Raw genomic sequence first — 14135 nt, forward strand, 5'->3', positions numbered from 1 at the left:
CCAAGTTGAGTGGAGGCCACTAGTGAGTCCCAGGAACAGGTAGCTACAGAAGCTAGACTATCATTGGATAAAGAATGGTAAGGATACGTGAAGCAATATGTTTCTAGCAGAATGCAGGCATTTTCTTAAATATACCCATGAGACAGATTTTATTTACAAGAAATTATCATCACTGGACAAAAGCTTTTATGGTAGCTTTTTAATTTAAAAATAAATGCATTTATTCAAGACATTCAATAATGTTTCTTTTATTTGAATTCTTAATGCAACATGAGTTGTAGATTCTAGATGCAGCAATTAAACCCCCACCTATCACTTAACTGCATCCACACAGCTTGGAAGCTGGCATGAGAATTACCTGTGAAGTAGATGAACAAAAGAATTTATGGACTTGTGCACATCAGGTGCAGCTAAGAATAGGAGTATTATATAGATATCTAGGAATTAAGCACAACTCAACTCATTGAATTGTGAGAATCCTCCACCTTTTTCCTTTGCCCTCCACTTGAACTCCTCAAACTCTGGCAGTCAGATGTAAAATTTGTCTATTAACAATTCACTAGTATTGAGAAATTCATGCAGAACATAGCACTTAAAGCAAAAGAGTTAACATATATGAAAGGGAAACAAGAAAAATAGATTTAAAATTTCCAACATGAATCTAATAGGAGTTTTAGGAAAAGGAATGAAAATAGCCCAAAAGCACTATTTGGAGAAATGATAGCTGAGAAATTTTAAAAACAAATATTTGTACTTATAGTGTATAGCCAGATACAGTAACATCATAGTGAAACTAAAGAACATTAAAAATAAAGATAAAAATCTTAAAAACTACTGGAGAGAAAAATTACATATTAAAAAAATCATTTGACAAACAGTGGATATCTTAAAACAGTAATGGTACTGGAAGATAGGGCAATGAGGTTTCCAAGTTAAAGACTTTCATCAGTGTAATGATGTACTAAGCACTTGTTCTTCAGGTTGAAAGGGGGAGAGATTCTGAGGGTGGGTGTTTTGGGGGAAAGCTTGAACTGATGGATGAGTTGGTGTTTTACAATATTAGTTATGTCTACATGAAGCAAGGTTGCCTCAGACCAGTGAAAGATTTGCATTCACATGGGTCTTGTTATTATTTCATAAAGCAAATAGACCATGAGTTCCAGAGGAGGCTCACTTGATCCAAGGCCCATAGAAAGCAAAGGCAACACTCTTCACCAAGGAGCTCCAAGAGCCTCAGAGGTCCCAGCTAATTTAAAATCCATAATACTATTTTTGTGCTCTACATTTCTCAAAGATTATAGATTCTGAAATGTGGGGTCAAATGGTTAGCAAATGGTAAGATTCTTTGCAATTCTTCTAGTATCAGGTGATATTTCTAAGCAGAAAAATTATAACCTACATTCTCTCAGTCACAGTTGTAGCAGTCACGTTTCTGTATAGGAAGGTTCAAATCCATATAAAGTATTTGCAGACACTCAAAAGTGCATATTCTGAACTTTGGGGTTTGGGCACTGTCCATCTCCATTCTCAAAACCAACATCTCACTTGCACAGTTTCATAGGGTGCAAAGTAGGAGCTGGTCATTGCCAAGCTTTGTCCCCAGCTACAAAGGAGAAAGTTTCCCATTGATTCTTTTTTAAAATTATATCCCCTATGAAGACTTCTTGAATATATAGACATTCTTTTTTATTTTTTCTTTTAGTTATAGATGGACACAATGGCTTTATTTTGTTTATTTGTTTTTATGTAGTATTGAGGATCCAACCCAGTATCTCACTTGTGCCAGGCAAGCTCTCTACCACTGAGCCACAACCTCAGGCCTCCCATTGATTCTTAGTCAGAGATTATCTCTTTTATGCTGGGATGTTTGGTACAACATTTTGACCAAAGACCATCTCAGATTTAGTAGCATAGTTGGTACGCCAGAGACCACAGGAGTAGACAGAAGATCCCCATCATATGCAACGCTGGTTTTCTAAACCCAAGGGTACATCTTATGTGTCCAAAATGGATTGTGTATATGTGTTTATTGATTTCTGAAATTCTGAATTATTTCTGTGAACAACTACAAAGTGCCACCTGATTTGCATAATGATCTATCCACACATTTTCCTTTGTTTTGTGGAGATTTTTATTTTGCTAGAAAAATTAGGAACCATCATCTAAAATACTCCACAGATCCCAAAAGTCTCTACATTATGATTTAATTTTTCATTTCACAGGTTTCTGCATCAGTTAAATACTCTATTTCAGATAGGGTCCATTCTTCAGTACAAGGCCAGATTCCAAATGATGTATCATCTTTTTAAATAATTATTTTTTGTTCTTTTGTGTGTATGTGTGCAGCCTTACAATTTCCATCTGTTAAGTTTTTTAAAAATTTTATTGCCAATGGACCTTTATTTTATTTATGTACTTATATGTGGTGCTGAGAATCCAACCCAGTGCCTCACACATGCTCTGCTGCTGAGCTACAACCCCAGCCCTGCTAGTTTCTTTCAAGAAGTCTTCATAGGGGCCTTTTTAGGTCAGGTAAATTATGTCTGTGGAAGGAGAATCGAACCTCCTAAGAATGCTACCCTCTAACTTATTATTTAAATACTGGGAGGAGTATTTAAATAATACTCCTCTGTGAATCCCTAAATCATTTATGTTGTTAATTACGCCAAGAAAAGGCAAATACATATTGACTCTTTGTCTACTAGACACTAACTGAAGGGAACATAGATGTCGACAACTGAGGTAGAACTAGAGGTGGAATGGTGTTAGGATTGGGTATAATCAGAAATCTAGAACAGCATTCTTATTAACAACAATTCAGTCCTTGACAACTAATAGACCCTTTCTTTAGGATTCTTGACAAGTGGGGTATTCCAGATACTAGTACCAGGAATTATTTTAACTAGGAGGTTATAACTGACTTTATTCTATGAAAAACTTCTGACTCCAGGGAAATAGTCTGGGTAGTGGTTTGAAGACCCATCTGACTTCTGATAGGACCTTCTTTTCCTAGTCCACCCTATATTTGTAGAATATTTAACCCCTAGCTGGTCAGGTAGCATAGAGTAAGATGTCTAGTTTCAAGAGTCATTACTGGGCATGTTCAGAAAAGTCATATGATAATTACCACTGTGAAACTGACTTCCTATCAGTTCCTCTGTAAGTTCCAAGAGAAGACTCTTAAAGAGACCCATTTTGTGTGTGTGTGTGTGTGTGTGTATTATATATATAACATATATAATATATATGTGTATGTATGTGTGTGTATGTGTGTGTGTGTGTGTTTGTATATATATATATATTTTTTTTTTTTCAGCCAGGTTCAAGGTAGAAGAACAGGGTTTGTATCTAGTAGAGACAAGCACTGTGTTGTATTGTTCTGAAAGTGATCCACAGATACAGTGGCCACCCAGGGAATCCAAAATCAGAGCTCACTTTATTGTCTGCTGAAAGGAAGATCCATATCTTTTAGGAAAGGAGCATGAGTCTCTGCTAAAAATATGTATTCATGCAAAATACACGTCTACAGCACAACTCAGAAAACAAATAATAGAGGTTGTTTCTTTGGAGGGGCCTTCCAATCAAGGGGTTTGTTTTGTATCTACTGTTTAACTGGCTATATAGTAAATGCATAATAAATATTCATTGAATGAATAAATGAGTAAATAATGAATGAATGCAATCTGTTGATTATGTGACTGAAAACAATATTTAGGGCAAGGTAGAGGAAAGTAGCTATGAATTGTGAACAATTCATTGTAGAAGTTGAGCTGCTAGGGGAGGTCGATGGCCAAAGGAGGCTAGGAGGGGGTTTTATTTGGCACCTCGTATTTTGTTTTCCAGGATTTCCTCATACTTTGACTTGTTCCCTCAATAACACATCTTTGATCCCCATGACCTTCAAACTGCGTGTCCCTGGAGATGGCCTTGGCCCCCAAAGTACAGCATTTTCTGAGAAGGATTTAATAAACAGACCATCTAGGGCTGATGAAGAGATACTCACAATGAAACCAAAAGAATTCACCATCACCCCCAACTGTGGCACCATTCGCTCCCAGGGATTTGCTGCTATCAAGGTAAAGTGCACAGCCTTCCAGCACACAGAGCCCAGCAGCCAAACTTCAGCAGCCAAACTTCAGCAGCCATCAGGACCTTGCTGAGGGCTCTCTATTATATCCAGTGGCAGTGGGAGGGTGCGTCTGTGAAGTCACATGGAAATCAGGCCCACCGGAAGTAAACCACTGTGGCAAGAGAAGCCAGAAACAAACACCTTGGGCAAAGAAATGGGCTCGGCCCAAGTGGATCCGGATTAATCTAGATGCCTCCGCTAGAACAGTGACTTCTAGGTATTTCTAGTGAAACCATTGCTCTAAATAGGTAGTATACCATCCGTACTAATGAAAACCTTTGAAGAATTCATCAATAGCTGCATTCTCCTTTCCTTCAGACTTGGGTCCTTCCTACCAATAAATATCCAGACTTATGGCATAGATGGTAGCTAGCTTATTCAGATTTGTAATAGGAATCTGGACCTCACAGTGAACGTGGGTGTGATGTTGCCATCAGTGCTAAAGAAGTAGACCCATGGAGAGCAGTGAGGAGGCTGCTCATTCACCCCTGACTTCCCCTTGAGATCAGGATAGTGCAGTGCCTTGGTTGTGGTCTCACCGTGCCAACAGCAGAATTAATTCACGATAACTGAGAAAGGTTTTAGCTATCTTGCCTCACTTTTGCTTCTCTGGTGAGGTCTAGAAATATTGAAGGCTGTTAAACTGAAATAATTTTATACTTGCTAGGGAAGAAAAAGATCAAGACTTCACAGCTAAAGATGGTGATTTTCACTTTAGTTCCTACCATTGAATATTTAATCCAGCTATCATTTTATTCCCCAAACTTGTTTTTTAATGCTTCTTAAATATCTCACCTCACATCCACTCATCCTGAATCTTTTCTGGGAGTTTTCAATTCTTTCATGCGCTTCTCCAGAGGTCGAGTGAGTTTTGACGGTATCACCCATCATTGCAATTTATCAGGATTGCTAACTATGACGCTCCTGGTTTAAAAAAAAAAAAAAAAAAAGTACTACTGCAATGGATTGATTTATTTGTTACTTAGTAATGCTCATCCCTCATATTACCTATTTTTCCTTTTGCCTCTGCCAGATGGCACAGGAAGATTTTTAACTATGCAGCATGTCTCTTGCAGCCTCTGCCACAAGCCCTTGCTCTTCTTCCTTCTCACCCACAGCCTGGAAGTATAAACAAGGGATTACAGCCACCCCCATGATGCTCTGCTGCTCTCCAAATCCAGCGGGTTCTCTTTGCAATTCATTGACTTCATCTTCACTCTATTTCTCCTTTATGTCCAGAAAAGCTTTCTCTAAGCTTCAATTTTCCCTTCTGATCTGCACTTCAGCCAGCTCTGTGTAGACTCAAATTTGCATCCAGTGATTCCCTCTGCAAGCAAAACAGTTTTAATTAACACTCAATACATAATTTATAGAGGGAAAAGCCTTTAACCCATGCAAGAAGTTGTCTTCTAGACTTACAAGGATCTCTTCCAGCACAAATCATTTTAAAGCAATTAGAAGTTGTAACAAGGCTTTCAAAAGCCTGAATATAAAGTCTGATAGCAGCAAATAAGTTTATAGGATAACATGTTCTGGTTAGATACCGTCCTCGCATGGACTTTTCTTTGGAGCTTCCCAATTTCTGCTCTGGTAGTGAATATTGCCAGGGGAAAGGGGTTGATTTCTTATGCCAGTTTCTGCAACCCATATGATGATTTTCATTGATTACAATGTAAGAGAAATTCATTGTATTTTTTAAATCAGTGTATTTAATTGTCATAATCCATATAATCGAGAGGTATAAGGAATACTTTTAATTTCTGTGATCAGTTTGTCTGGCATTTCTCATGCTTCATGGTCATCATTTCCCTTGCATGGACAAGTAGTTTCTTTGATAAAACCAGCTCAGAAATGAACAGACCTATTGTACTGAAAGTAAGTTTGGTTTCTAACCTGGCCTTTGAACATAGCCAGGGTGTCCTGACCCAGCAATATTACATTTTCAGCTAAAAATATATAGTGCTATACAGCTATAAAGCACTTAGAATCCCCTCCCACCCCCATGATGAGCATTGTCCTCCCCCAGCTCCTGTCCCCACTGTGGAGGTCAGCAACTTTTCACCTTTCCTTTCCAGGTGACCTTATGCTCCAACACTGTGAAGAAATATGAGCTGGCACTGGTGGTGGATGTGGAGGGCATTGGAGAAGAAGTGCTGGCGCTCTTAATTACAGCCAGGTATCACTTACCTGCTTCCTCTCTTCCAGAGAGCCCTCTGAGCTCAGCAAGGGGCTGCCTCCCAGAGGGCAGCTTGCCTGCCAGCTAGTGAACACTGGACTTGTTCTGCCTTCCCAGGAAGGGAAACTGAATCCAAATGACAAAACTTTAGAACAGCAAATGTTTCTAAAGCACCTTTGATGGGGATGCAAAGGGTTGCATGTGTTTGGCCCTGTTTAAAAAAAATAAATAAATAAAGTACTCTCCAGTGATTCTAACTGTCAAAAGAGTATAAGCAAAAAGGGGTTAGCAGGAAGGGATGATGAGTTGCTGGTTTCATTGTCACCTTCCAATTAAGTGCTCCAGAATCAGGCAGTTGGAAGGGTTAGGTTATCCTGCAGTGAAAGATACCTTTAGCCAACATGTTCCTGCTCCTGGACATCCATAAGCATGACTTGACTTGCAGGCTGTGAGTGAGCCCCACAAATAAGGCTCATCTCTTAGAATCAGAACTCCTCAGGACCAACACCAACTTCTCTCTCTCTCTTGAGGGAGGCAGCAAGGAGCTCTGGAGTCAGGTTAAAACCTTGGCTCTGCCATTTGTTGACTGTGTCTTCCTGACCTAGCTCCAGGCAGGTAGTGTCACAAGGTAGTGGTGACAAGGTCCTAAATAAACTCCTGAGACCCCACTCTACCCAAAGCAAAATTGTTCGGATCAGGGACTTTTTAAAGTATATGGATGAAATGCTATGTATACAGAAGAGAGAAATTGACTTAGTAAAACCAATAATGCTAATCTGTCAATCTCTAGAATTTAGGTCTCTCATAAATCTTAGGAAGATATACCGTAAAGAAGGTACAGATGACTGGTCGGTGGGGAGAGAATAAGTGGCACCATTTTGTGTGTCTTGGACATAACTGAAGGCAAATTCCAACCCTGAAAGAACTAGAATGAGACTCCCTCTGGGTAGAAGAAGGAACCCACTGAGGTGCCTTGGCTTACTTAGTATTCTTTTAAGACCTAAACTTTTTTGTTTGATTGAAAACAGCCAAAACCCTTTGATGTGGTCCTTTCTGTATTTGAGTTTGCCTTTTAATCTAGTTTGCATTGGTCTTCTGTGTGGGCTTTTTCTCATACTCTCCAGATCCTTTTCCCTACAGCTCTCAATAGGAAGTCCTGACTTAAAAAAAAAAAATCTAAAGAGGCTATGAATTTCCTACTAACATATACTCTGTGACCCCAGTGAAATATTATCAACCCTCTGAGTCACAGCATTAGGTGCAAAGGATTTGCTTTAAGAGAGTCATGGGGTCAACTGACAACTTCCATTCTAGCTAAAAATGAACACTCGTCTCATGCTAAATCACAAGCTTCGAGGTTAAAGAAAGGCACTTTCATGTCGTTACTTTTGGTGTAATCTGCAGGAACTGCTCTCTGACTCCACCAGAAGAGTTGCTTTTAGAACTCGTTCCCCAAAGTGACTCTCTCAGAGAGCCAGCAGTGGCAGCTTGCCATGCTGTCACCACGGGTGCCCTTCCTCTCACTGTGCACTAACCTGGCACAAGGCTCTGCCCTCCACTCACATGTCCTCCTGTGCTCCCCACGACACCAAAGAAGAGTTAGTAATGACAGTGTCAGTCCCCAGAATGACCTTCATTTTACCTGTGAGAGAAGTGGGACTCCATGAGAGAGAGCTCCTGGCCCAGAGTGACACAGGTTGCGTTTAGTGAGGTCAGCACTGAACCTGGCTCTGTCTAGTTGAAAAGCCAGTACTCTTCACCATTGCACCATACGTTACAATAATGACATAAGGCATGTCAGACACCAAGAGCTATAGACACAAAATTAACCCAAGTCAACTAATAATAGACCAACTCCAAACACAGGGCTTCGTTTCCTCTCTCTGCTACACACAGCTCTCCCTTCCTCTCCCCCTGCCCAACCCCTCCACATCAGAACCACTGTCACAGAGCCAGTTCTGGGCCGAGCAGCTGCCTGAGCCCACACACCCCAGACAGCTGTTCTTCATAGGAATTAGAATTATCACCATTATCTAGATGATGTGAGCTGTTGCTAGTCCTTGGGGGACTTTCTGGCTGGTCCAAAAGTTCACAGCTAGTTAGGACCCCATGCTGGTGGCTTTAGTCCTGCTCAACATGGGAACAGACCCTAAGGAGCTTGTAGCATGGGGCCCTTTACTAAAGGAAAGCCAGGTCGAAAAGCAATGGAAGCTTGAGTCATTACCCATCAAAGACAGCAGTCTAAGGAGTTCTGCTTCTATTCCTTTTTTGATTAAATAAAAAATAGTGACTGGGAGCTAGGAGAGAGGAGTGACAGGAGAGAAAATCTGAAAATGATTAATGTATTTATTAAAGAAAAACTTCGGTATGACAGTGACAAATGCATTTAACTTAGGACTCTGCATTCTCTGTATGTCAACAAGCTATTTTTGAATTGTTTAATGTGTTTCTTCGAGCAGATGTGTTGTACCTGCACTCCAATTGGTGAATGCAGAGGTGGACTTTGGGCGCTGCTTCCTGAATTACCCCTACGAGAAAATGATCCAACTTGTCAATCCTGATGACCTTCCAGGATACTATAAGATCCTGCCTCAGGTGAATTATTTTATTCTTCCTTGGTATTCATTTTTCTCCCATTGGATTTCTGGATGAGAAAGACACATCCTTCTGAAGAGCCATCATCCTGAACACATTCCCTTATGTAATTCTGATTTTTAACCCTCGGATAGGTTGGGAATGGGGTTATAAAGCCACAGCTGGATTGCCATCTGCATGAGTGAGCAGCTGCAGGTGTAAACAGTTGTTAATTTCCCAGGGAAATTGCCCTTGATAAAGAAGGGAAAGTGTCAATTAAGCCAACATGCAGAAGTGCACCTGCAAATAATTGCCTTTAAACTAACCAAGCGTGGGAAATGAGCTAGAAGTTTTCATTTATGCCCAGGGCTGTGGTTTGAACATCATCACCAAGATAAAGCAATGCAATATTTATAAATGGACTTGTTGAACCAGAAGAACAGAAGTGGAAGAAGAGAAAGGAGGAGGTATTGTCTCTTAATGTCTTAGGAAACATGTCTGTCCATATGCCACTCTACCTGGCCAGGTGAGAGACAAAACAGTTCACATATGGATGAAAGATCTGTACAGATTAGAGTAATGGAAGGTTACTAATGACATACAATTTACCAAGAATGCATTTGGCTTTAAAATTCAGTAGTGTAGCCAGATGCGATGGCACACACCTGCAATTTCATTGGCCTTGGAGGCTGAGGCAGGAGGATCACAAGTTCAAACCCAGCCTCAACAACTTAGCAAGGCCCTAAGCAACTTAGTGAGACCCTGTCTAAAAATAAAAAATAAAAAGGCTGGAGATGTGGCTTAGTGGTTAAGCACCCCTGGTACCCACCTGCCCCTCCCCCAAAAAACCTCATTAATAAAAGTACAGTACTCAAATATAAATTCATGCAAAAAGGTCAAGTGGGCTTAATGGCTACAGTTCAATATGAATTAAAAGAGCAGTAAAGGAGCCACAGAACCAGTACAGGTTGGGCTACAGCTGAAGGAGGCCAGTAGCCCCCTGGCCAAACCACAACCAAGAATTTGCCTTTGATCTTATCATTGTATTTTTAATGGGAGATTGAAAAAAATGTGTCATGTTTGGAGTAACCAAAAATGTGACCCATATCATCTGCAAATCTAAGTCATAAGAGGAGCCAACTCAAGTGTTTAGTCTGGAACAGGGAGGATAGGAAGGCTACCTCTCCCTAGTCCTTGGGCTATTATGCAAAAGAGGGAATTAGAGTTCTCTTCTGGGCTTCTCTGAGACAAAAACTGAAACCAAAGGGTGGAGTTATAGGACATGTCAAACACTGAGATTCTCGACAGCAGAACAGCTGGCCCTGTGCAGTGCAGTCATCTCAAGAACTCAGAGTACAGCCTGGACCTGGGGTCAAGGGACGCAGTTTCTGCACAGCAGGGCTGAGAATAGGGTAGAACACTGGCTTGGGCATAAAATTTAAGGGGAGCCAAACAGACATCATGTAGATACATCATGTTTTTATGCCATATTCTAAGAAATCAAAATTAATTAAAAAAAAAAAAACATAAGTGAGCAAAATATCAACACTTGGACCAGTATTGCTGGATTTGCCTTTTGCCCTGGGATCAGTGGGGCTTAGCAGAGGACAGCTACACAGGGAGGTGGGCTGTGATTAGGCTGTGCTAGGCCAGACCAGAGGCAGAAGGACTGTGGGAAGCTTCAGAAGATAAAACTGTGCCCCCTTCTCCCAGGGAGCTGAAGCCCTCAGAAGTGTTTCTCAGAATCACTCAAACTTGCCTGACTGTAGGATTTTTAGAGCTTTCTTGTTACATACAAGCTAGTACTTGCTATTAAAAAGGGCTGTAAGGAATGCATATGGGTGAATATTGGGTGACAGTTATTCATTCCTCATTTTAAAAACACATGCTGAGTATATACTTGGGGTCAGAAAGTAGCTAGGCAGAGAGCTCAGGGCCCAGGCCTGCACTAAGAGGTCTCCAGCCCAGGAAGAAGATGGATGTGCAGATGGTGACTGCTGTCCAGTGTAGGCTGTGGAAAAGGACTTTATAGGACGCTCCCTGGAGGCAGACCTCCCACCCTTGAGTGTGGGGGGCACCTGGGGAAATTCAAGAAGAGTATGCCAGATAGATCAAAGGGTTAGAGGAGGGAAGCAGCATCATGTGTTCAGGAAGTGCCAGAGGTGTGGCCTCAATCACTGGAATGCAGCTGGGCAAGGTGGGGGGGGGGGTGGGATGAAGCAGGAAAGCCTAGGGAGCCAGGTTAAGGACTTGGCCATGGAAGGCCGCTGTCCTGAGCTCATCCACATTGTGGATAGTTTCTGCATCTCCCTGTGCTGGACACTTTGGATTTGGGGCCGTATTCACACTGCACTCAGCCAAACTTCCTTTTGGCCTGTTTGGGGTGCTTGTGCCCATTGACTTGCTGAGCAATGAGACATTTCTAAAGAACCTCCATAGACTCAGGACAACATTTGTTTCAAAATAAATTGTTATGCTCTTTGTTCCATGTCCTGCGTGGCTTGCTTATCTCCCTGGCTTGTCTCCCCAGGTGTGTGAGGACCAGCCTCCTGTGCTGCTTTGCAGCCCCACCCCCTATGGGACCATACCCCCCCACAGCACTGTGCACTTGCCTTTGGGCCTGAGGACCCAGGTCACCGGAGAACACAGGTCCACAGTCTACATCTCTGTCTTTGGGAGCCTGAACCCTCCTATGGTGAGCACCAATTTTCAAAACCAAAATTATCATTCCTGTGCTTCTAGTCAAATATTTCAAGATTCTTCATTTAGGGCTCACACCACATTTGCATACCCTCTAGGCATTTGTAGAGTTTTAAGTTTTCACTCACAATGGTACAACACAAACGTGGCATTACTTAGGGAATTTGTATGGAGATGCATCAAAAAGAAGCAGTGTCCGGTGGATTTGTTGGTGCATGCCTGTAATCCTAGTGACTCAGGAGGCTGAGGAAGAAGCGTTGCAAATTCAAGGACAGCCTCAGCATCTTGGCAAGACCCTCAGCCACTTAGTTGAGACCCTGTCTCAAAAAAAAAAAAAAAAAAAGGACTGGGGAAGTAGCTCAGTGTAAAGTGCCCTGGGTTTAACCCCCTGTATCCCACACCTCTTACCACACACAAAGCAGTAGTGTTTCATAGCAGTTGTTTTTAAGCTCCTGAAGTTTTACATAACATGCACAAATACACATATGACCCCTCTCCAGGCCAGCACATCTGTGTATTTAACAAGCTCCTCGGTTGTTCCTGGTGAAAAGCTGGGTTCTAGCCTCACAAGTTTGTCACACGTGAGCTGAGAGATCAGTTTCATTCACTGCTCACCAGATCTTTTTCTGTATATTGACCATATGAACCATAGCCCAGATCAACCTACTGAAGTTGTTAAGAGATGAAATAGTCTTACCAGGCACAGTGGCACATGCCTGTAATCCCAGCAACTCAGCAGGCTGAGGCAGGAAGATCGCAAATTCAAGACCAGTCTCAGCAACAGACCCTGTATCAAAATAAAAACAAACAAACAAAAACACACAAATTTAAAAGAACTGGAGGGGAAAAAAGGACTGGAGACATAGCTCAGCTTAGTGGTAAGCTCCCTTGGGTTCAAACCCCAGTACAAAAAAGAAATAAGCATTGTGTCTCCAGGGGAGGTAAGAGGGAGAAATGGAAATCTCTCTGCTGCTTGGGCTGAACTGAAGGATAAATCTTGAAGGAAGTTGCTCAGGCTATGTGTCCCTAGGCATTTGGAGTACTTGGGTGCTGGGCAATGTCAGCTAACATTTGCTTGAAGTGGTTCTGATTGCTTCGAGAGTATAATAAGGTAGGATATTGCTTTTATCTCTTCCATATAAGATGCCGAAAGCAACCTGAGTCATGAAATGGCATTGCAAAGGCGGGCCACTCCCAAAACACCAGTCTACGTCCCCTGCTGGGCTCACTGGGACACCCCACCCCTGCACAGATGCAGCTCATGAGAGGGCAGCCGGTGCTTTATGAAAGAAAAAGGCACGCCTTCTCTGGCAGACATAGTACAAGTGGATTTCAGCCACTAACCTGCACAGCTGTGTGCAGTGGCCCTTCCCTGTCACTCTGCTACTGAAATGACAGAATTGGACTCAAACCCAGCCACCCCCAGCTCTAAAAAGCCATCCCTGAGCCCCATGCTAAGTGTTTTCAAGGCTGGAGTGCTGCATGGGTCTTAGAGGCCCAAGATTCTGGTTTCCCCTCAGTGCATAGGAATTCTGGGCTGGGACCCACAGGTCTGACCCAGCATGACCATCCCTGTGGCCAGTAGGAAAGGATGTCAGCTCCCACTAGCACCCTATTATGCTCTGCTTTTTATAAAAAGGGGCAGCTGTGAGCTTCGGCTGGCACTGATTTTTAAAGCCAGCCTTTTCAGCTGGTCCTGTTCTTTCTCTCACATGAACACAGGTATGTCATATAAAGAGTATCGGGGAAGGCCCTGTGATCTACGTGCACCCCACTCAAGTTGATTTTGGCAATATCTACGTCCTAAAGGACTCTTCCAGAATTCTCACCCTAGCTAACCAGTCCTTCATTCCTGCATTGTTTCGGGCACGCATGGTGAGTAGGCCCTGGGCCATCGTGTGATGAAAACCCAGCTCTGGCTCGTAGGCAGTGGCCTGGTTTTTGCAACACATCTTTGAAAATGAGCACAGAAACAGATTTGCATTCTTAAGCTGTATTGAACCATGTCATTCCCCATCCCCAATTCCTCTTGGTTATAACCTTTTTGTTGATGAAGAAATACAATATGCAAGTCATTTGGCAAATAAACAAGTACATTTCATATCATCCTAGCTCAGGAAGATGCTTCAGAGGTCCCAGCTCTCCTAGTGAAGATTCCTAAGCCTGGCTCCAGTTCTAGAAAAACACTTCCTAAAATGTCTCTGTAACTGGAAACCCTTCCTTTAATTTGAATCCTTTGCTACAAATTTGTTAGTGTGTTTATTCTATTTTATTCTCCCTTCCTTCTGAGAGTATTTTAAGGTAGTTTATAAGCATGTATGAAATACAAGACGGTATTTGCCAAAAATGGAAATTAAAGAAAACAGCAAGACCAAGATGGATACAAAGACAGATATATTTTTTAAATGAGTATATTGTTTCTGTGTATGTCACAATGACATTTTTGACCTTGCTGGTCTCTTATAAGCTGATTTTTATTTTTTGTACAAGAACAGACATAATATAGTGGGACAGCTTTGGGGATTTTTGTTTGTTTGTTTGTTTGTTTTGTAGAAT

General features: G+C 41.9%; 1 protein-coding gene across 1 annotated transcript in view; it reads left to right on the top strand.

Moving 5' to 3' along the window:
• Positions 1-14135, top strand: part of HYDIN (HYDIN axonemal central pair apparatus protein) — a gene marked incomplete at both ends in the record, with an annotated part of 332822 nt that overhangs the window by 112084 nt on the left and 206603 nt on the right. The window contains 5 exons of the mRNA XM_081274731.1: positions 3844-4076; positions 6205-6305; positions 8765-8900; positions 11410-11574; positions 13302-13454. Of these exons, the coding sequence (XP_081130857.1) occupies positions 3844-4076; positions 6205-6305; positions 8765-8900; positions 11410-11574; positions 13302-13454 (788 nt within the window). The remainder of the gene's footprint in view (positions 1-3843; positions 4077-6204; positions 6306-8764; positions 8901-11409; positions 11575-13301; positions 13455-14135) is intronic.

This window comes from Spermophilus citellus (genome assembly GCF_964194105.1).
Source record: "Spermophilus citellus genome assembly, chromosome: 18".
Classification (NCBI taxonomy): domain Eukaryota; kingdom Metazoa; phylum Chordata; class Mammalia; order Rodentia; family Sciuridae; genus Spermophilus; species Spermophilus citellus.